This window comes from Mytilus californianus, unplaced genomic scaffold (genome assembly GCF_021869535.1).
Source record: "Mytilus californianus isolate M0D057914Y unplaced genomic scaffold, xbMytCali1.0.p SCAF_12, whole genome shotgun sequence".
Lineage (NCBI taxonomy): Eukaryota > Metazoa > Mollusca > Bivalvia > Mytilida > Mytilidae > Mytilus > Mytilus californianus.
The window spans coordinates 15,009,107-15,033,408 of NW_026262604.1; the positions used below are offsets into that span (position 1 = coordinate 15,009,107).

The 24,302-nt window shown below is 31.3% G+C and overlaps 1 protein-coding gene across 11 annotated transcripts in view; it reads left to right on the forward strand.

Annotated features, from left to right (window-relative positions):
• LOC127721436 (aminopeptidase N-like) overlaps positions 1-24,302 on the forward strand; it is a 121,499-nt gene that overhangs the window by 82,931 nt on the left and 14,266 nt on the right. For 3 of the 11 annotated variants that reach the window (XM_052228165.1, XM_052228163.1, XM_052228166.1), the window contains exons 10-18: positions 3,904-3,969; positions 6,567-6,754; positions 7,882-7,982; positions 8,789-8,928; positions 13,621-13,676; positions 15,601-15,748; positions 18,272-18,348; positions 22,840-22,950; positions 23,407-23,574. The exons of 2 other annotated variants lie outside the window; for them this stretch is intronic. In XM_052228165.1, the coding sequence (XP_052084125.1) occupies positions 3,904-3,969; positions 6,567-6,754; positions 7,882-7,982; positions 8,789-8,928; positions 13,621-13,676; positions 15,601-15,748; positions 18,272-18,348; positions 22,840-22,950; positions 23,407-23,574 (1,055 nt within the window). Of the gene's footprint in view, positions 1-3,903; positions 3,970-6,566; positions 6,755-7,881; positions 7,983-8,788; positions 8,929-13,620; positions 13,677-15,600; positions 15,749-18,271; positions 18,349-22,839; positions 22,951-23,406; positions 23,581-24,302 lie in introns of those variants that run through there. 6 more of the 11 variants (XM_052228167.1, XM_052228164.1, XM_052228162.1 and 3 more) reach the window with 6 other exon arrangements.

Here is a 24,302-nt window from a genome sequence, read left to right on the forward strand (position 1 = left end):
AAAATTGTTTAATATAACTCCTTAAGGTAGATCATAGGTATATATTTCCTCTGATAGAATTTTTTATACTTTGCCAAAATAAAGATTTTTCTATGCTTTTTCCAAAAATATAATAAAAAATATGGGTCACCGTGCTATTTTGCAAGCTATGGGTCGTACGAAATTGCCAAATTTGGTTAGATTGTTCATGAAAAAACACATTTTTGTGCACAAAAAAAAAATCTATGAGATAGAATTTCGAAATAAAATATGAGAAGATAGGTTTTATAATATGCTTTAGGAAAATAAGAAAAAATGGTGTCACCGAACTTGTTTTCTTGCTACAAGTAAAAAATTAAAATTTCCCTATCTGTCCAGTATAATTTTTTTTACTAAAAGAGTTATCTCCCCTTAAATGGCCAAGTTGAAAAAATGATTCTAAAAACACAAATATTTGGTATATTTTTAAACATTTTGAATAATGCAATAAATCACCATGTTTTCTTTCATCACATAAACAGTCTAACCTATAAATTGCCTATCTGTCTCCAAATTTGCAGATTTTGGCAAAGATCTAGACCGATTGTGTACTGCAATTGTACAATCCAAGATGGCGGTATACCCTGAATCTACCTTAAGGGGTCAATTAACAATTTTGGTCATGTTGACTTATTTGTAGATCTTACTTTGCTGAACATTATTGCTGTTTACAGTTTATCGCTATCTATAATAATATTCAAGATAATAACCAAAAACTGCATAATTTCCTTAAATTACCAACTCAGGGGTAGCAACCAAACAGCGCGTTGTCTGATTCATCTAAAAATTTTGGGGCAGATAGATCTTAACCTAATGACGATTTTTATCCCATGTTAGATTTGCTCTAAATGTTTAGTTTCCTTGATATAAGCCAGAAAATGTATTTTACCCCTATGTTCTATTTCTAGCCATGTCTGTCATGTTGAATGGCAGGCAGGGTCATCAGACACATTTTTTAAACTAGATTACCTTTATGATGATTGTGGCCAAGTTTGGTTAGAATTCATTGGGCCAGGTGAGCTAAAAAAATGAAGATTTGTGGCGATCAATAATGAGCAAACAAAATAAAATTACAAGCACTGCAAGTATAAATAATGATTTTGTTTTTATATGTTGAATACAGACTTCTCGGGTCCACCAAATTATGTTGAGGTTACTTATACCCTGTTTGGAATAAGGGATACACAAATTTTGTATTTAAAAATACTAAGCAATAATGAACTTTTCAACTCAAATGTATGTGTTAATTGGTAAACTAAATAAGCCCTACAATGTATGTTTAAACCTGATACTTGCCCTTAAGAAATTTTTTTTTATACCAAAGAGAGAGAGAGGAAGGGGGGGGGGGGGGAAGGGGGGTAATTTGAAACAAATTATGATCAAGACGAATCCATCAATAAAATGTATTGCCTTGTACTGTAGGGGTAAAAATTTACAAATTAAGCCATTTATATTCCCAAGAAAACAAATAAAACAATCAACATCTTGAGGGGGAGGACAGGGGTAAGGGAACAAACATTGGAATGAGGGATCAGGAAGAGGAAGTCAGGGGACGGGAAAAGGGGGTATTGGGTCTGTTAGCTTGATCTCAAGTGGAAATAAAAGTAACTAGTATGGTAGAAGCTGAGGGTAGAAGTAAATCGTATGAAGATTATAAATAGAAAAGACCAGATAATTGTTTTTAACAGCCTGTGCCCTTTGATCTTGTGACGTTGTGTGTGTCACTTTATTTTCAAACAATAAAATAAACTTAATACATGTATCTTTATTTTATCATGTTATAGAACTATACTAACAATAGCATGATTAAAAAAAGAAAGGGTGCAAACAGACCCAGAGTGCGAACGTGTGGGGTGCGAATGTAAAAGGGGGTGAACGTGAATGAGAGCTAACATGATTTTGGGTGAAAGGACCAGAATTAGAAAAGAGGGGGGATGAATATTCTGGGAAATATATTTGGCCATTTTTTTGTCTGGGAGCAAGGGGGATGGAAGTGGAACTAGGGGGGGGGGGGAAATATTTTAGATTAAAATAGAAGGAAAATAGGAATTGGGGAAAGGGAGTGGGAATCTTGGACCCCTGTCCGAGGGCAGTTATAAATTAAGGTACCCCACATAACTTAAGACGTTAACGATAAATATTTTAATCGATTTGACCCTAGCGTAGCTACGAAATTAGATTTCACAAATGACGATTAAAAATCAAGATTCATTTGAGCCTTACGGTAGCGCAAAAAGGACATTTGTGATGCTTGGCAGTAAAGGGCATTCCTACCTTGTCCATCCCCTCGATACTTTTCCCAACAGGCTATACATGTTCACAACTTGCCTGTTAAGGATCAAATAAACAGATAAATAAGATACCAGCTATAACGATTATACATAGAACAGAAATTTAGCCATACAAGGTTCAAGGCGCAGAGATTTTCTACAGTAGCGAGTATTTTGAGACAACCCCCCACTTTGTATTTTTCGTGATACTGACAACATCTGGCTGCCTAAAATATTAAAATCTATGTTTTCTTATGTAATGACTCTACCTGCATCGTTGTATATTCGCCACTTTGTCGGTTATTCATGTACATGGTCGTATTCATCAGTGGTGTATGCTGATCCACAATGGCGACCCTGAAATTTCTGTTGTCCGATTATGGCGCCAATTTAGAGGGAAACAACTCACGCAGACAAAATTACCGTATTTCCCCAAAATAATCAAAATATCGCTTTTTTATAACAAACAGTTATATGTTAATCATATTTATATTCAGCTATCGCCCATTGATATAATTGTAAAAATTATTTTAATAAAGCCATCAATAAAGAATTCACAACAAAGTAATTATTGGAGTCCATTGAAATCAGACCTCATGGGGTAGAGGGGTTAAACAAAAGTCCGTAACTTTTTTAAAAGCCTGGTGACCCCCATTTTATTTTACCTTAAAATGCTCGAAAAGTTCATAGCTATGACATATCCGTTTTTAAAAAAAACCTACCGGGGAAATTTTACGAAAAATTGATTTAACCAATATTTTGAGCCTTAAACTGAAATTAGAAAATGCAAAATTTAGACATAAATCTGTAAATAAATGGACTTTTAGGTCTAAAACAACCAAGGGAAAACGTTTACATTTGAAATTTTAATGTTTTTTTACATAATAATCATATTGACATGGTTCTAAAAGTCTTTGAATTTGATGTAGACGTTATTGTTGAAAGGGTGGAAATGTTTGGAAATAGGGTCAAAATCGCACATTTCGCTTCCATTTGAGGGGAAAACGAGCCTGGTGACCCACTTTTTTCTTTGCATTTTTGGATTCAGCATAAAAAGATCTACAAAATATGTGAAAATAAAAAAATTCTACCGGGGTCCTTATCGGGGTGAGCCACCTTAATGCGATGACATCTATCGACCTGGACATATTTTAAATGATTTATTATTCTTTAATGACAAACATTTTCCCTCCTTAATTTTTTATCAATTTCAATAATTTACAAGCCATCTTCGTACTATACATGTCATCTTCAAGTTGTGAGATCTGTCTTGGTGGTCTCGTGGTAGCGTGTTTCATCGAGTGCGGGAAGTCGTTGGTTCGAATCCCGACCGGGTCAAACCAAAGTCGGTTTGTAGTCATGATCATATGTCCGGGAAAAGTAACATGTCTTCCTACGGACGGTTACCTTTTGAACTTGCACTTTAAAATCCGCAGCTCAGCGTGTCGATCTAGGACAAAGCGGGGTTCATATTCATAACGAATTAACAGGTTCACGTCCTTCGTATGCATTTAATGTGCAACTGGACGTCTAACAGCCATCCATCTCTTCAAGTTGTCAGCAGTTAATTGTATACATAGAAGGATTATTGATCCAGTATTTGTTTTCTCTTTAGCGCTACATGAAAAACCATCTATATGATGTGGCTACACACGATGATCTGTGGTATTCATTGGGCAATGTAAGTTTATTTCTTGCATTCATGTTTGTTTGTTTGTTGGTGTGTAAAGTCATATTATCTGCAAATAATTTAACACAAAGATTAATAGGTTTTATATACTTGAATGACTAAGTTTTACTATAAAATTCGTTAACTGAGAATGTCCATTAAAATTAAATCCTTTACCTTATCCAAATCATCAGAAACGTACTGCTTTGAAAGTATTCTCTTTCATTGCCATAATTCGCCGACAGCTTTTCCGTATGCAGTTCCAAAAACCCATGACATCTCTCTTTAGAAATTTGGCAAGTGCGAAGGGACGAAAGCAGAAGGAAAAAAAATGTCGAAGGAAGATAGTACTTACGATTCGGAAAGAAACATATAAAAATATAAAACACCAAATCATATAACAACTGTTATGACAATGTTTGATTAACAAATGGAACGCATTGAAAATATGAAAAATAGAAAAAAAACATCTCACAATCATCCCGCTTTTTTTCACGTTCTCTATGATGCTGTGTTAATTGTTTATCAAGGATACGATCGCCACCAAAACCTATAGGTTAATTAGCAGCCAAAATTTTCGATCAACAGTCATAAAATGAAATACTGTTTTGTGAGGTTCAAACCCACACCCAAGAGTTGACAGGCTAGTGATCACCGTATATAAACTTCTTAGACCACTCGCTCTACGAGGCCCCTCCTATATTTATAAAAAGTCCCAAAGGACACACAAGTATGACATGGGAAATCACACATATCATCACAAAGTTTGGATTAGTTCTCACCTCTCTTTAGAACTGTGAGGATTATTTTTTCAAAAAACTAAAATGTTCTAAAACAATTATGCCCTCTAACGGTACTTTCTAAAACTGCACACAAACTGTAGTCCAAAACTGTTTAAAAGTGGAACTGTCAGAGTTCATATCGTTTATAAATGACGTAATTTAGAACAAATTCGCTCCTTTTTTCATATTATGCATATGTAAATTAACAATATTGCTGGGTAAAATTAAAAAGAATAAAACAAATATGTTTTTATTCGATATGAAAATGCTAAAGCAATAACAGAAATATGCATTTTTATATTTTCAGTAATTACTAGTATTATCAAAAATAACATAATTCTTTTCTTTTGAAAGTCAGTTATACAGTTCAAACAGCCTGTTGGGAGTTAAAAAATAAAAATAATAAATGCCTGTACCAAGTCAGGAATATGACAGTTGTTTTCCGTCTGTTTGATTTGTTTGAGCTTTTGATTGTGCCATTTGATGAAGTACTTTCTGTTTTGAAAGTTCCTTCGGCTCTGTATTTTTGTTATTTTATTTTTTTCTAGGGTAGAACTGTCCAAATCTGCTCTAGTGTAAATATTTTTAGGGTAATGATTAAAACTGATAAAGGGTAAAACAGCTTCTGTCAGGTGAACTATTCTACAGATTGCTGTTTACTACCTTTATTATCAGTTTGGAAAAAACACTTTGATTAATTGACGTATTTCATAACAGTAAGCTGAAGGCCTTATGATGCATGTTCTCACTCGAGGGTTAAGCATATTTAGTTTGGTAGTCGATTTAACATTACATGATGCATGTTCTCACTCAAGGTTTAAGCATAATTAGTTTGATTGTCGATTTAACATTACTGAACTAGTACACATTTTTGTTTAGGGGCCAATTGGGGCCCGCCTCCGGGTGCGGGGTTTTCTCGCTGTGTTGAAGACCCATTGGTGGCCTTGGTCTGTTTTTTGCTTTTTGGTCGGGTTGTTGTCTCCTTGACACATTTCCCATTTCCATTCTCAATTTTATCATAAGGCCTTCAGCTAACTGATATGAAATACGTCATTAGTCAAAGTGTTTTTTCCAAACTGCTAAGATTGTAAAAAAATCAAAAAAAATCAAGCTCCAGTATATAAACAAGTCTAGACCATAGGTAATACAATGTACATGCATCGACATGTTGACAAATTTGATGACTCAGCAATGTACTATTAGATATCTTAATAACTGAGCATGAACTATATATAACGCATGCAAATAGAGGACCGTTGATAGGACAGTTCGAATATCAACCACACCTGCTGCATTATTATTTTGGACAAGTCTGTCATTTTTTGCAAATTAACTTTTGACTATTTTTTGGATGTTTTGCTTTTCAAAAAGATGATCAAAGATTTTGCTAACATTAAATGGTTCCGATGTTAATGCACTGGTTTAGCGTTGTGACTTTCAAAGACTCTTTAATTTAATTTTAAAATATTTTATTTTTCAAAGTTAAAAATGGATCAGTCACAAGTTTTAGAGCTTAGTAATGTCTTCTCTTCAGTGATACTACATGTTAAAATTATGAAAATGCAAATCTTAATACCAACTTTGAAGGGTTGTATTAAAGATAAGATCTAAAATATTTGATGTTCGTTTCAAAAGTGAAACATTAATTCACAGAGTTTCTTCATCAATGATAAACAAGATAAAGTGTTATTACATTTCATTATAAATCATAGTTTGTTTACTCTTTTGTTAACCAGTGGCTGACATCATCAACATATCTATGCAGTCATTGAACAATCTTTTTCACTTATAAGAAGTTTACATGCTATTTAAATATTTATTTAACAGCAAAGTAAAATTGACAGAAATCCAAAATTCATTCAGAACATAAAACATATAATGGATACATGGGTGATGCAGATGAACTATCCAACTGTGTTCATAACACGGGATAGAGATAAACTTATACTCACGCAATCACGATACCTTTTGGATACAGAAGCCATTGATCCTGGCAAATATGAATCTCCCTTTGGGTATGTATTATACACGGTTATAAGCGGGGTCTGGATGGGGGTTTAAAGGATAGAGAATAATTGGTTAAATGTACAGAATAAAAAGCATAAAAATTAAAGCAGGCAAAAAAAAAGTGCAAAATAAATGCCTAAAAATATAAAGAATAGAGAAAAAGTAGGCAAAAATATAGAATAGAAAATAATGGGGCGCTGAAATATATTAGAGAACAAGGGACAAAATAAATAAGAATATAGAAAAAGGGTATAAAAATTAAAGAATGAAGAAATGAAGAAAACTTAATTCGGACTCTCATATAAGTAAACATACCCTATGCATCAAAGTTAGTATTATGTGTTTTTATCATATGCACGACCGTTGAATGGTAGCTAAATTAAAGAAAGGCTGGTAAAATATCATTTTACTCATGTTATCATCATTATCAAAAAAGCTCCAATGAAAATTTCAGAACGTGCTAAATAGGATGCACATTTACATGAACAACGTTGGAACAAGTATTTGTCCCCTATTTTGTTGATTCTTTTACTTTTCATTTTGTTGATTTTAAGATATTTCATATGAAAATATATGTTTTACGAATACGTCTATTAGATTATTATAGAAAAGAAATTGAATGTCTCCACACACACATAGTTGTACATATAGCTGTAGATTTGATATATACACATACATATAGCTGTATATTTAGTATATATATACATAAAAACAAATACAATCAAAGCAAAACGTGAAGGAATCACGTGAGGTCAAAACAAAGCCAGACCAGGTGCATTGACATGATGGGGGTCTCCTGTTATGTATGCATCACTCGCCGCCTTGCGAATCAAGATTCAGGCAAAATGCTACATTAGGACATTTTCTATTCTAATATGCATTTTTGACTTCAAATTTGAGTGTAAAAGAGTGACAAAAGATACAAAAGAAATATCCAAACTCATTAATCGAAGACACACTAACAACGTCATAGCAAAAAAAATGAAAAAAGATGAAAAGACAAACAACAGTCTCCAACAAAACACAATAGAAAAATAAAGTCTACAAAAAATACCATAGAAAAATAAAGAATGAGGGTGTTCTATTCCGATCTTGCAAGTTTGCACTATCTGTAAATAAATATTCTTGTTTTTAGATATAAGTGGGTAATACCTGTGACATATACTACTAGTCTTAAACTACGTTTTAATCAAACAGCCAAGGACATATTTTGGATTGATATACATACCACAGATGGTAAATATATATTATTACACCCATAAGGAAAAAAGAAGAGAAAAATAATACATTCGACTTGAGGTTTGGCGCGCCACAAAAACATGTATTAACTAATCACTTTCATTTGCAAAGTGCCTTTTGCATGATAGAACAACGACTTCAATCTTTAAGTATTTCAATCATGATTATTTCTGAGGGTCTTGATTTCACGGGGGTCTTCGTTTCTGTATTCTTTAGTTTTGAGGTAATTTTCCCTTATTTTCTATGCTTTATTACGTGTCCATTAATTTCCGTTCTATATATTTCAGCACTCCATTATTATCTAATCTTTATATTTTGCCAAGTGTTCTTTTTTTTCTAATCCCAATCTTTACCCTCATTTCTGCAATAATAATCTGCATTTTTTTAATTGATGTAGATTCTTTGAAATATGACTAAGCATTTTCATACATTTGGTTTACCTTATAAGCTGTTGTACTGTGTCAATCTAGAGGTCAAATTGTATTGGAATCTTTTTTTTCTGATTGTAACAACGGCAATTTCTTTTATAATGCTAAACATAATAAGTTTTTTGTTTAATAACTTTCCTGTTGGGCGATCTTCACTTTGCATATTGGCTTTCAAATTTTTTAGGCTAAGGAAAAAATCCTGTAAAGCATTTCGAACGTTCCAAATCTAGTATGATTCTTTTATAAACATGGTAAATGATAGTACGGATTTTTCCCATCCATATCGCTTGTTTTTCAACAATAGTCAAACGCGAATTAAGAAATGTAATTTGCGAGTATGTTGTTACGGTTGTACTTATTACACACATTTTACAGTTACCATCTCTAATGCAATGAATGGGTCATCATCCAATGATTGGTACATAGGAAATGTAATGCAGTACGGCTTCTACAGGGTAAATTATCCCGAGGAGAACTGGATAAGACTTATTCAACAACTCAAAACAGACAATACGGTAATGATATAGATCGACCGATACATACACTAGTTAAATGTAACCAATTTTTATCTGAAACGGTCAATTGAATCTGAACAGCATTTAAAAGACTGAACAATAAATGATAAAGTTATTTTCAGTATTTCGCTCAGTTTTCAGACTTATCCAATGCAGTACATTTAGTACTGTTCAGACAATTCACTTGTAGTCAATTAAGATCTGTTTTGTCTTTGTTCAGATAATTCAGAAGTTGTTATTTACAGTACTTGCAACCTTAGGCGTTACTGTTTGACGTGAACTTGACTGATCGGTGAATGATCGGTGACGGATGTTTGACTGATCGATGACTGATCGGTGATCGATGACCCATAGAATCCGTCAGATACGTCAAATAGGATATGTGAGAGTTACCGTGACAACGGTCAGCGATCGATCAGTAAATTAATTGTATGCACGGATCGGACGGATACGTATATAATTAAAATTCTTATGTAAAACGAACTCCACAGTATTTACAGTCGATAAACGCGGACCTCTACGAAGACACCTTTACTCGTTAATTATGTTACACTAAAAAGCGATAAAATGTTATCATTTAAAATGAATACTCTATTTGTTGTCGTCAGATGATGAAAATGAAAATAGTATAACAGTAAAGATACATACAGCTTTGTTTGGATTAATTAATTTAGAGTGTTGTTTTAATTTTTGTTCTAGATTACCAATATTTCTTCTTCTTATAACATATAATTCAATGTTATTTCTGATTAGTTATTTAAAAGGCCTCAAGAAAAGTTTCTTTGATAGAATTTTATACTTAAACTTTAATTTGTGTTGATTAAAGATGCAATCATTTCATTATTTTGTACTTTTTGTACATCAGGATTGGTCGTTTTTCATAAAATATGCTGAATTTCAGGAAAAAGATACTAAATTTTTGTTCGCGTTGCTTAAATATGCAAATATTTCTTCTTTTATATCAGAAATAATCCAACTTCAATTGCAATCAGTCATAGTTAATGCATTCAGATAATTACTTAAATTGGTATAAGATATGAATAATTTAAGGATAAATATACATACACTATTGTTTTTATTAAATAAGAATTCAATAATTTCTCTTTTTTAATGGAAATTATTGGAACGCCTATGGCTTTTTGTACTTTTTATGGTTCAGGATTGGTACTTTTTTTAGAAAATCAAAATAATATCTGAGAAATTATACTAAAATGTTGTTCGCATTGTTTAAAATTACCAATTTGTCTCTTTTGATAAAAAATAATGCAATGTTATTTGTAACTAGTTATTTCAAAGTTCTCCAATCAGATTTTTTTTTTGTAAGAATTTTGATATGTAGGGAGAATTTTACTCAAACTTTTGTTTTGTGTTGAATACAAATTAAGTAATTTCTTTATTTTGATAGAAATTATGAACCGTCATTTGATTACGGTACATTTTGTACATCAGGATTGGTTGTTTTTCATAAAATATTCTGAATTTCAGGGAAAAGATACTAAATTTTTGTTTGCGTTTCTTAAATATGCAAATATTTCTTCTTTTATATCAGAAATAATGCAACTTCAATTGCAATCAGTCATAGTTAATGCATTCAGAAAAGTACTTTTGTATAAGATATGAATAATTTAAAGATAAATATGCATAAACTTTTGTTTTTGTTAAATAAGAATTCCATAATTTCTCTATTTTAATGGAAATTATTGACTGCCTATGGCTTTTTGTACTTTTTATGGTTCAGGATTGGTTGTTTTTTATAAAATCAAAATAATATCTGAGAAAATATACTAAAATGTTGTTCTCATTGATTAGAATTACCAATTTTTCTTCTTTTGATAAAAAATAATGCAATGTTATTTGTAACATGTTATTTTAAAGTCCTCCAATAAGATATTTTTGTACGAATTTTGATAATGTAAGGAGAATAATACTTAAACTTTTGTTTTGTGTTGAATACGAATGCAATAATTTCTTTATATTGATAGAAATTATGAACCGTCATTTGATTTTGGTACATTTTGTACATCAGGATTGGTTGTTTTTCATAAAATATGCTGAATATCAGCGAAAAGATACTTAATTTTTGTTAGCATTGCTTAAATATGCAAATATTTCTTCTTTTATATCAGAAATAATGCAAATTCAATTGCAATCAGTCATTATAAATGCCTTTAGATAAGTAATTTTGTATAAATAAAAATGTGAATCATTGAAGGATAAATATGCATAAACATTTGTTTTTGTTAGATAAGAATGCAATAATTTCTTTATTTTGATAGAAATTATGAACCGTCATTTGATTTTGGTTCTTTTTGTACATCAGGATTGGTTTTTTTTTTTCATAAAATATGCTGAATTTCAGGGAAAAGATACTAAATTTTTGTTCATGTTGCTTGAAAATGTAAATATGTCTTCTTTTGTATCAGAAATAATTCAACGTCAATTGCAATCAGTCATAATTAATGCATTCAGATAAGTACTTTTGTATAAGATATAAATAATTTACTGATAAATATACATAAACTTTTGTTTTTGTTTGATAAATATTCAAAATTCCTCTATCTCATTTTAAATTATTGACTGCCTATGGCTTTTTGTACTTTTTATGGTTTAGGATTGGTTGTTTTGTATAAAATCAAAATAATATCTGAGAAAATATACTAAAATGTTGTTCGCATTGATTAAAATTACCAATTTTTCTTCTTTTGATAAAAAATAATGCAATGTTATTTGTAACTTGTTATTTCAAAGTCCTCCAATAATATTTATTTTTGTACGAATTTTGATAATGTAAGGAGAATAATAATACTTAAAGTTTTGTTTTGTGTTGAATAAGAATGCAATAATTTCTTTATATAAATAGAAATTATGAACCGTCATTTGATTTTGGTTCTTTTTGTACATCAGGATTGGTTTTTTTCATAAAATATGCTGAATTTCAAGGAAAAGATACTAAATTTGTGTTCGCATTGCTTAAAAATGCAAATATTTCTTCTTTAATATCAGAAATAATTCAACTTCAATTGCAATCAGTCATAAGTAATGCATTCAAATAAGTACTTTTATATAAGATATGAATAATTTAAGGATAAATATACATAAACTTTTGTTTTTTTAAATAAGAATTCAATAATTTCTCTTTTTTAATGGAAATTAATGAACGCTAATGGCTTTTTGTACTTTTTATGGTTCAGGATTTGTTGTATTTCATAAAATATGTTGAATTTAAGGGAAAAGATTCTAAATGTAATGTTCGCATTGCTTAAAGATACAAATATTTCTTCTTTTATATCAGAAATAATGCAACGTCAATTGCTTTCAGTCATTATAAATGTTGTTCGCATTATTTAAAATTACCAATTTCTCTTGTTTTGTTAAAAAATAATGCAATGTTATTTGTAACCAGTTATTTTTTCAAGATTATTTTTTTTATAAGAATTTTAATATTGTAAGTAGAATAAGGCTTAAACTTTTGTTGGTGTTGAAAATGAATGCAATAATATCTTCATTTTGATAGAAATCATGAATCACCATTTGATTTCAGTACTTTTTGTACATCAGAATTGGTTGCATTTCATAAAATATGTTGAATTTAAGGGATCAGATACTAAATTCAATATTCGCATTGCATAAAAATACAAATATTTCTTCTTTTATATCAGAAATAGTGCAATGCAATTCCTATCAGTCATTATAAATGCCTTTAGATAAGTAATGTGAATAAAGAAGGATAAATATGCAGAAACTTTTGTTTTTGTTGAAATAGAATGCAATAATTCCTTTATTTGAATGGAAATTATTGACCGTCATTGGATTTTTGTACTTTTTATAGCTTAGGATTGATTATTTTTTATTAATTTTAAAGACTATCAGAAAAAATATACTATAATGTTGTTCTCGTTGTTTAAAATTACCAATATTTTTTTTATTTTTAAGAGAATTTGCAGCATTTTTATTTCCTATTTGTGATTTGTTATTTTAATGGCCTCGGGATAAGTTTGTTTAAAGAATTTTAAGATTATAAGGATAAAATACTTTAAAATATTTAAAAATAATACATCGAAATTTGCAGTAAATGATCATTTCATTTTATTTTCAAGAGCATTTTCGGAAAATAATAAAATCACTGAAAATCGCGATAAACACCGTTTTAGAAATGTCCGGGTTTGAAAAAATATTACCTAAATTAAAACGAAAATGGCCATTCTTTAATAGTAATATTTAAATTTAGTTTTATATGCATATTTCTTTTCTTTTTAAATTCTTAAAACTGTGCTAAATAATTAATAAAAAAAGATGTTGATCATTTGTACTTGAATGTTTCGTATTTTCCATGTCGCCATTTTAATTAAATGAAACGAAACTAAGATTTCGTAATTTGTATTAGTTTATCAAGTGACGTAGTAGAGTTCAATCCGTCAGAAAGGTCGATCGGTCCTATCCGTCCGATCCGTCCGATCAGTCAAATACTTTTACTATAAGTCTGACGGATTGGTGACGTGAGTTTGACGCGAACTTGACTGATCGGTGACTGATCGATGACCGCTGATTGATCGCTAAAACAGTAACGCCTAAGGTTGCAAGTACTGTACCTGTACATTTTAGCATCATACATAACTTTCTGCAATGCAAATAATTAACCGGTTCGGGAAAATATAAATCGGCTCATAATTACTTTTAAATTTATCATTTTAGATTATTCCTCCAATAAATAGGGCACAGATAATAAACGATGTATGGAATCTGGCTAAGTGAGTATACAATTGCGCTTATCATCTTACATTTTCCTCCGATGTTTATCACATTATCTTTTGGCTCATGTACTTGATAAAATATGAAATAAATAAATATTTAAGTCCATTATAAAACAGAATTGGATCAAAATTTTATACAAAATTTGACCAGTCAATATGAAGATTACATAAAGAAACGAACGGAACGACGATTTGTAATTAATACACAAGAACGTACAAATACGAGATTGACTCCATTAGTTGTATGAGCTTTTTCTACTTGTAAACGGCACAACTATGTCGAAACTATGTCGAATTGATTGTTTTATATGCGTTAAACGATGTACAGCAATGTTTACCTCGACAATAGTTTACCGGGTAATTTGACATTATGTGACACTATAAATTTTAATTTTGCAACCATTTATTTTACAAGTACATTGACAAAAGATGAGACGTCACTTACTCAACTTATCGACATCAATATGCTATTTTAAATAAATGCTAGACAAGTCCATCCTTTCTTAGAAATATTTTGATCAACAAATATACCAATTGATATTTCGTATGTTTGATTTCCCCTGCCAGTGTTGAATTGAATTTAAAAAGGGAGTCATTTCTAATGACATTACCGTATCAGGAAAGAGGTTATCATTTGTAAATAATCAGTACATGAATTATAAATTACACGTAATGCAGATTACACACTGTGTTGTGCGTATACCTATACGAATCAAATATATCTATTTTGTCAATGTCACGTGATGACAGCCCAACGCATGGTACTCGATTTTTAATAAATATAATATATATGAAAATGGGAGAGAGTATACCAAGGGGGTAGCCAAATATAGACACTACAATGCTTAAAGAAAAAAAAAGAAATCACTCATAACAATTAAAAAATCTATTATGTGTGGTCACTAGCCTTGTTAGAGGTATATCCAGTACATTTTCGAAAATTGAAATCTCTTAACTAGTTTAAGATCTTTAAAATCTAATTAGAATCAAAAAGTCTCACCTAAATTCAAAGATCTAATTTAATCAATTCAGTGGCCTTGAAATCTTGGTATGCATATAAAATGGAGACGAGAAAAATTAATTACCCTTTAATTGCAACTTATCTCTTATGTAATAAAGAATATTATCGAGATCCATCAAACAAAGATATTCATATCGACTTAGAAAAATGAGTTCGAAAACCCTGTGTCTTACTGCAATTAAATACACATTTACCCAGTAGCCAGAACTTTGGTACTGGCATGAAAATACGGATATTGTTTGATTGCAGTTTGCTGTTTTAAAATTTTTGAAATCATTTTATACTAAGGAATATACCTCCCTCATGCAATTCTCTGATTCCTTGTCCAGATTTGGCTATACTTTAACATTTTTAAGTCGTTTTTGTTTTTATCAGATCTACCATTTTTTCATTAGGTTTTAATTTTCAAATATTTAGGCCGCGAGCATCACTGAAGAGACATGCGAATCTGGTGCATAAAATTTGTTGCCGTAAATGTTATTTTTACCTTTCTTTTTAATAAACATGTAATCAATTGATTGTCATTTATGTTATCATATCAGAATAATTTAAATTTATTAATTATTGCCTGCAGTGACGCAGGATGCAACTCTTTGTGGGATCCGTCTTTGACCTGCTGTGAGACTTCTTCCCATATCCATATTTTTTTTTACAGGTCGTCCGGGATAAATTTATATTTCCATTGGAAATAAGAATATGGATATGTTGGATATGGGAAGAAGCCTTACAACAGGTCAAAAACGGATCACATAAATAGTTGCATCCAGGTTTTTTTTATCGCATAGGGAGCGTAGGGATCATCCAACACGCGGTTACTGTTGAAGTTTTATAGATCTGCTTTCATTTTGAACATATATACGGTTTATTTATTTTTTTCAAATTGTGTTTTGTCTTAAAAAGGTCAGGGGAGGTAAATACTTATATTGCATTGCAAACATTAGACTATCTGCCGAATGAGGATAATCATATACCATTCAGAGCTGCTTCGACGGAACTAGAATACCTACGAAAAGCTGTGGTTGACACAGACCTTAACAGTACCTTTTCTGTAAGTATGTAGATATGCCTTCGATTTGAATGCCCAGTAGATGACAGTTTTGTCGTAATTCTAATACAAAAATAAGAGTATGTTGTATGGTTGCCAATAAAACAACTACCCACCCCAAACCAAGGCTGTAAACTGTAAGCAACAGTTTCGTTTGAGGTTTTCAAGAAAGAGAATACCATATACTGTTCAGTGAGCTATAAAAGGTCCCCCAATCAAAAAAAGTGTGAAGCAATTTAGAAAAGAAAAACTAGTGACATCTATATCACGGAGGGATTGGTTGTTGTCGGTGATTGTAGTCTATTGTACGATCTGATATATCTTGTAATCCCCATTTTTTATGTTTTATCTAAGTATGAACAAGTACATAAATAACATAAGAGAGGAATCAAAATAACATTACCGTACAAAAGTAGAAAACAAAGTGATTTGGAACTTCATTTTATCATAAACTATAGTAAAGAGTTTCTTTTTTTCAAAAATACGACCAGAAAAGAACCGAAATACCCAGAATTAGATAAAAAAAAAACAATTATTGCTCATTACATTAAATTTATTTTACGTCATTTCCCATGAGTTACTTTATACGGCATCATTTGACAATGTTTGAATATTTAAGATGTTTAACTCATCCGGGTTATTATAGTTTTTTAATAGATGATATTAAGAACGATCTTTGTCGAGTTTCGTAATGAACTATAATTGGGATAAATTGGATATCGGTGTAACTGGTGACCAAAGAAAATACTTGAAGTCATCCAATCATAAATTTTATGTCGTCATCACGAATTTGTCGACCATTAGGGGATATCTGTCACATATAACCACGGACGTGTATAAAACGTCGAATAACAATCCCGGCATTGTTTCCTCTATGTAGCATTAACGAATGAGATAGATCATTAAATGAGTACTTACATGAGCAAGCTGTGGAGCAGGATCTACTCATTCTTCCGCTGCCCCAAAGTTTACCTCACGGATTTTAGTGGGATTCGTGTTACTCAGTTTTTAGTTTTGTCTATAGTGGTTTGTATACTGCTGTTTGTCTTTTTGTCGTTTTTTGTGTTATTCTATGACGTTGCTAATTTATCGTTTTGTGAGTTTGAGTGTCCTTTTGGTCTCTTCCGCTCTTTTAAAACCCGCATGCATTTCTGAACTGAACAAAAATATCGGAGCTATGTGCTAGGTAAATAGAAATGATTAAAATTAATCAACAACCTTTATTGAGCAAACGGAAAAATCATTCAAACATGAGATCGAGCTCCGCTTGTCTTTTTTGGGAACCTGGGTAGCAATGGTAAGCTTGACAAAAATTATACAGTTATATGTGATATTTTAGAGTTTCGGTGAAATAAAGTTATGATCGAAATGTAATTAAACAAACACCGAGCAGACTTGAATACCTCTATTTTCTCTCAGTTTTCTACCCTTAATACTCTATCGAACTTTTATTTTATTATTTGCAACAATGTGATAGTTTAGATGCTTTAACGAATTTGAAAACACACAACTTGAGTGCCTGGAAATGAGGATTGGATCATCTATAAGTTATGCTAAATGAGGATATAATCATCTATAAGTTATGCTAAATGAGGATATAATCATCTATAAGTTATGCTAAATGAAGATATAATCATCTATAAGTTATGCTAAATGAGAATATAATCATCTATAAGTTATGCTAAATGAAGATATAAGTATCTATAAGTTATGCTAAATGAGAATATAATCATCTATAAGTTAGGCTAAATGAGGATATAATCATATATGAATTATGCTAAATGAGGATATAATCATCTATAAGTTATACAAAATGAAGATCTAAAACCGCCGTCTTGATAAATGAGCGGAAAGACAATCAGAATTACATAGATTTCAAATCGAGAAATGTTTGATTCTTTGATTTTTATACATTAGCAATGCATGAGCTACACGACGGGTGCAACATGTGGAGCAGGATCTGCTTACCTTTCCAGAGCACCAAAGATTACCCTTAGATTTTGGTGGGATTCTTGATGCTCAGTCTTTAGTTTTCAATGTTGTGTTTTCTATATTGTTGTTTTTTGGTCTTTCTCTTTTGGTATTCCGTTGTCAATTTATTTTCGACTTTGAGTTTGCATGTCCTTTTGGTATATTTCGCCTCTCTTTTATACCTGAAAATGATCGTTCAGTTTTCAAGAGATTATAAAGGAGCCAAGGTTAAGATTTACAAAGAATTATAATGACGTTACATTAATAATGTTTGAAATAAAAATAAACTATATATGTAAACATTATTATTATATTATATGCATTCAATCAATATCATCAAGTCACCATAAAAACAGTTATATATAAAAAATTGAATCACTAGAAGACTTAGGAACAATACAATCAACAGACAACCACAACTATGAATTTTAATAGGTAAAGTATTAAAAGTTCGATGACTGTATAATAATATAAAACATGTTTCTAGAATAACAACTTGAAACAAGATGTAATCGTTTTAATACGACCTAGTTATGATTCATAGTTTTGTTGTAGAAATTTATGAAGGAACTATTTTCGAAGCTTTTCAATAAGTATGGACTCGATAATGCCGGTGCTGGCCATGCAGAAACGTAAATATTTTCTAAAATTAAAACAAATATGAAAGAAAGGGAATATTGAATACATTTGATAAATAGCACTCGAAAGGTCAAGGAAATTCGAATTTATGCACCATCACTTTTTAATTTCTAGTGGTCGCTTATAATCCTTTATAGGTTTCCTTGGCAGGTAGTGCAAATCGTTAATCATTCTTTATCCAGCATTTGTCGTCTTCGTTTTTTATATGTTATTTGCTCACCTGGCTGAAAGGCCAAATGAGATTTTCTTATCACTTTGCGTCCGACGTCTCTTTTCATTTGTTGTAGTCGTTGTCGTCAATAACTTTTAAAAAATTCTTCTCCTCTGAAACTGGTCCGGGGGCACAGTTATCGTCCTTTGATTTTCGTTGTCTACAAATATAGTCCCTACTGTGGACAGTGTATTAGTTGCAATTTTTTTCATACCCCTTCCAATCTTATTTTATACCTCAAATAGCAAGTAGGGGGATGAAATTACTTTATAAAATAAAAATGTGTCATGAATTTCAAGTAAAGTAGTGATTTGGTCCAGCTGAAAAAGGTTAAAAATTAGTATGTCTGAAGCTGCCAAAAGAATTCAAGACCCACTTAACATAAAAGAGTCCATATTTTGAGTTAGAGCTGATGAAGATTCTATAATTTTGATATAATTTGTCTAAAAAGTAGTACACCACACAGCAAACAAATTATTTAGAAAGCGCATGTGGGTTTTTTTTTTTAATTTTAATTTATTGTCTTAAAGAAATGTTCTCTTGCCAATAACTGGTAATTAAATCAAACTTCACCACAATCATGAATGTGGTATCTTGTTTAACACATATGTCAGATGACTCAACCTCCTTACCAACAAAGCCAACATGGCTAAAAATAAAACATAGGGGTAAAATACAAGTTTGTTTCTATAATCTTGATAACCACTATGAATAGAGAAAATCTTACAGTAGCAGAGATGTTCAAAATGTTGAGATCTACCTGCTGTCCATTAAAGTCAAAACTGGCGGACGACTTCTTAAATAAAGGCAACAGTAGTATACCGCTGTTCGAAACTCATAAATCGATAGAGATAAAAACAAATCCGGGTTACAAACTAAAACTGAGGGAAACGCATCAAATATAAGAGGAGAACAACGACACAACAAAAACACAACATTAAAATGTAACACACACAGAAACGAACTATAATATAACAATAGCCATTTTCCTGACTTGGTACAGGACATTTTAAGAAAAAAATGGTGGGTTGAACCTGGTTTTGTAAATGAGTTATTGCCCTTAAATGTCAAATTTAACCATTTTGTTTCATTTTTGCCTATTATTTTGTAAACTATCATTTTCTGTTGATTCTAGAGTTTGTCTCTAGTGCTGTGTGGAGGAAGTAGAACGTTTCCCCCTGCTTGAGGTGTATGTTCTTATAATATTTACAGTTATGGTGTGCTTGTTCATGTGAGAATTTCTCATATCAATACACCGTCAAAATTTCATGTTTGGTTAAATTTCTTCAAAATACTGGTCTGGTCATCTGTTTTGTATATTGCCCTTTCATACTATTTTAAACTGCTAGGTTTTCTTACATATATTTCGATGTGCCCCGTGCTGTTTATCATTTGTTTTTTAGTTTTATATGTATTGTCTATCATTTGTTTTCGAAATTATTGGTCATTTGCTGGGCAATGTATGACAAATATATGTTGAAAAACCTCGCCCGTATTTATAAATTATGTAATTCATTGACCGCTCCCGACATGTGTAACTTCAAGGCATATTTTAGCGGCGATTGATGTTTTTCAAAATTACAGCACTTTTCTTGTATCCCTTGTGGTTTCGACTGGAGAACCGTCGTATACAAGCATCGCACAAGTTGGCACTCCGAGGCGGGTGGGGAGCAAGAAGGTGAACTGTGGTTTATTTTTATCAATAGTACCGCTTAAGTCGACGCTATTGACCGTCTTGACCTTGTTGTAGGGTATGAATGATTCGTTCATTGTTGAAGACCCTACATCAACTGTCAAGATGAAAAACAGGAATAAAAGCCCTGTTCATTGATAATTTTCTATGTTTTCTATGTATTGTGTGCGATTTTGTCCCATGTACATTTACTTCATATCCTTTCATTTTCTATCATAGATAGAGAAATTTTGATTTTGAAAAATTACCTTTTTTTATTAAAAAGAGTCAACAAGAAAAGACCTACAAATAAGAATACATGGCTGAAATGGCCACATTGGAGTTATTGCCATTACATTTTTATTTGTGTTTTTACCATTTATTTGGAAAAAATGTAATAGATAGACAGAAATTGTAATAATAAAACATGATCAACAAGACATGATCTATAAATAGGTCAACATGGCCGAAATCGTCACACGACTCCTTATTGGAGTTTTTGCCCTTTAGTGGCGGTTTTTATTTTTTTTTTGCGATTTTGCCCTTTAGTGGTGATTTTTATTTTTTTTTGCGATTTTGCCTAATATCTCAAAAACTTATATATAATAGATAGAAAGAAACTTTATCATGAAAACCGATCAACAAGTCAAGATCTACAAATACGTCAAATGACTGAAATCGTCAGTCGACTCCTTACTGAAGTAATTGTCCTCTAATGAAGACTTTTCTCATGTTATTGCATTTTTGCCTATTTTTGTTCGAACTGTAAACGATAGATGGAAATTTTAGATAGCAAAAATGATCAGCAAGACAAGATCTACAAATAAGTCATCATGGCTGAAATCTTCTGTCGAGTTGTTATTGGAGTTATTGCCCTTTTAAGATGATGTTTTCTCGTTTTTTGGAGTTTTTGCCAATTATCTTTAAAAGGACAATAAATACAAATATAGATACAAACTTTAAAATAAAAATGATAGCAGGATGTGATCTTCAAATATGTCAACATGACTAAAATTGTCAGTTAACTCTTTGAGGTATAAGCCTTTCATAATGATTTTTACAAAAAAAGTGGCCATTGTGGAAGATGTGGGTTAGCAACACAGACTCTTTAAAGCCTTTAGTTTATTTCTCTCTTTTCTTTCATCCATATATCATTTGTCTGGATGAAATGGATTCATAATTTTTTTAGATTTATAAATAAACTCGTCATAGATACCAGGACTGAAATTTTGTACACCATTTATGTTTGTCTCATATATGAGGGTCTGATGTATCCTTGATATCTATATTCTTTTTTTTTAGAGCATTTGTCTCTTTCTTTATTTATTGTGCCCTTTTCTCTTTTCTTTATATTTTAACACCCAGTTTTCTCTATTGTTTATTTGTCGGACCTTTTTTTCTCTATTCTAATTATTTTGCCCTTAATTCTCCACTTTTTGCTCATTATTATCAAACCTTATGATAAAAATACCCTCTGAAAAAGATAAGGCATGTTTAACCAATCTTTGCAGGAATAAACCATTTAATAATTTATATGAAAATTTATTCCGGATAGTAGTCTTGTAATATATAATGCTAGACGAGCTTTTTGTATACACTTGAACCATCAGTAGTCCTCAAATTAAAACATAATAAGGCCAGAACAATTTCAATTCCTCGTTCCATTCCAATAAGGCGTACATATATAGCCACTATATCACATTATAAGTCAAGTAAGTAAAAGTAAAATTTCATTAACATTTGATACTATATGAACTTGATCAACTCTCTTCATATTGAACAAGAACGTATATCAAGCTATGAACAAAAAAAAATAGAGTTAAAACAAAATCTTAAGGTAGATCATTGTGAGGACATGTGACAAATGCAAAAATGCAAATTAGCAAAAGTTTGTCACAAATAGATTTAGTTAGAAAAAAATGCAAATTACGTGATTTGCAAGAATAACGTATTTTGGTCAAGATTTTTTTGGTTATTAGCTTTTCTTGTATTATGCTGTAAATTATGGCGACCGTACTGTATCTATGTACAAATCTCGTCAAATCAATTATGAAGAGAAAGTTAAGGTAACAGACAAAAACCGATGGAATCCCATGAACTCTAAAAGGATCGAGACCAGGTGACTTGAAGGGCAAGCGTCCCCTGCTGTCCATGCATCAAACGGCATGCGAGTTAACTAGAATAGTTTCTAGATTCTATTTTTGTATAGATATGACTGTTGATGGAGTTTACATATTTTATCTTACATACGTATTATCTTAAAGAATTAAAAACACTTAAACATGTCGCTATAGAGTTGAGACACCGACAAATTTTAAAGTGACCTTAACACAACCATGTTATAGTCGTTGGTCCTCATAAATCTGTTGGAGCAATTTTATTTGTAAAGCCACATTGACAATTAAATCTGTAAAAAAAATCATTGTTTAGACTGAATCTGATAAGAGAGACTGTCATTGAATTGTGGTTAAAATGTGGTATTGCTTCAGCGGAACAAGAAGAGAGCGACCTGACAAGAAAAGTTTTCGTTTACTAAAGGGGACATGTATAGAACGTTTGACTGTTTAAAGCATTCATTTTGCTTTACTTCTTATTTTCTAGAATCATACGACGTAGGATTGTACGTCTAGCATGTGACTATGAGAGTGAGGAATGCATTCAAAACTGTACAGATATCTTTAAAAAGTATATGGACAATCCAAACGAAAATCCGTAAGTCCTAAGAACAAAATCCATAGATACATAGCTGCATCTGTTGAATGTTCATTTATTGTTATTCCAAGCATATCAGTTGGAGGTCTAGGGTATGCTCGCTGGGAAATGGAATACATAGAATGATTCTATATGTTAGTTAATACGATTTAAGATTTAATTTAACAGTACGGAGTTGTAAACTATTAGGAAGTAAATGACTGTTGCAGGAGTTTCCAGATTCTATTTTGCTATACAAATGACTGTTGCAGGTAGTTTCCAGATTTTACTGTGCCATACAAATGGCTGTTGCAGGAGTTTCTAGATTCTATTTTGCTATACAAGTGACTATTGCAGGAGTTTCCAGATTCTACTGTGCCATACAAATGACTCTAGCAAGAGTTTCTAGATTCTATTTTGCCATTCACATGACCGGTATATGAGTTTCTTGTTTGTTTCTTTACATTTTCTTTACAGAATCGACGTCAATCTACGTGGAACTGTCTATTGTACAGCTGTTCGAAATGGTGGTCTTAAAGAATATGAATTTCTAGAAAGGAAATATAAAGCATCGATTATCCCTTCAGAAAAGTATACACTTCATCACGCTTTGTCGTGCAGTAAAGATATAAAGATTCTACGATGGTAATTTATGCATAAACTGAATTTGGGTTTATATTGCATTTTGTAGTTGAGTTAAATGCTATTGATGAAATTAGATATGTAACAAATATTAAAACCTCAATGAAAATTTTCTTTCAATAACAAAAACAGGAAAAAACAAATGTTTCATAAGAGGAAAACTTATTGTCGACTTCTTTGTTGTCAGAATCTGTTTAATGACAAATTCAATAGCTCAAACCTTATTTCGTCTAATCGTAAATTGTTACTTACCAAACAATTTACGTGTTAATTTGAAGAAATTTAACGGAAAATCCTACAACAGTTAATAAATTTAAAATATTGTTTAAATTGAGCTAATATTGGTTTACAGATGTTTAAATCGCAGTCTTATCAATTCATGTTCAGTTTTTCAATTTATTTTCTGTTCAGAATATTTAGGTATTGACAATTCATTTGGAAACTCAACATATACTCTCACGACACTTACCAAAGAGGAAATCATGCATAATCATAGGTCTGTTCTATGTTTCTTTGGAATTTCAACCAAAGATGAAGAACTGGATCTTCCATCAGTGTATTGGATACCTAAACTACATAAGTGTCCTTACAAACAACGGTATATTGCTGGGTCTTCCAAGTGCTCCACGAAACCTCTTTTTTAATTATTAACATCTATTTTATCAGCAATCAAAGCCGGGCTCTAACGTTATTGTGAAACTGCCTATTCTAGAGGTGGCGTGAATCAGATG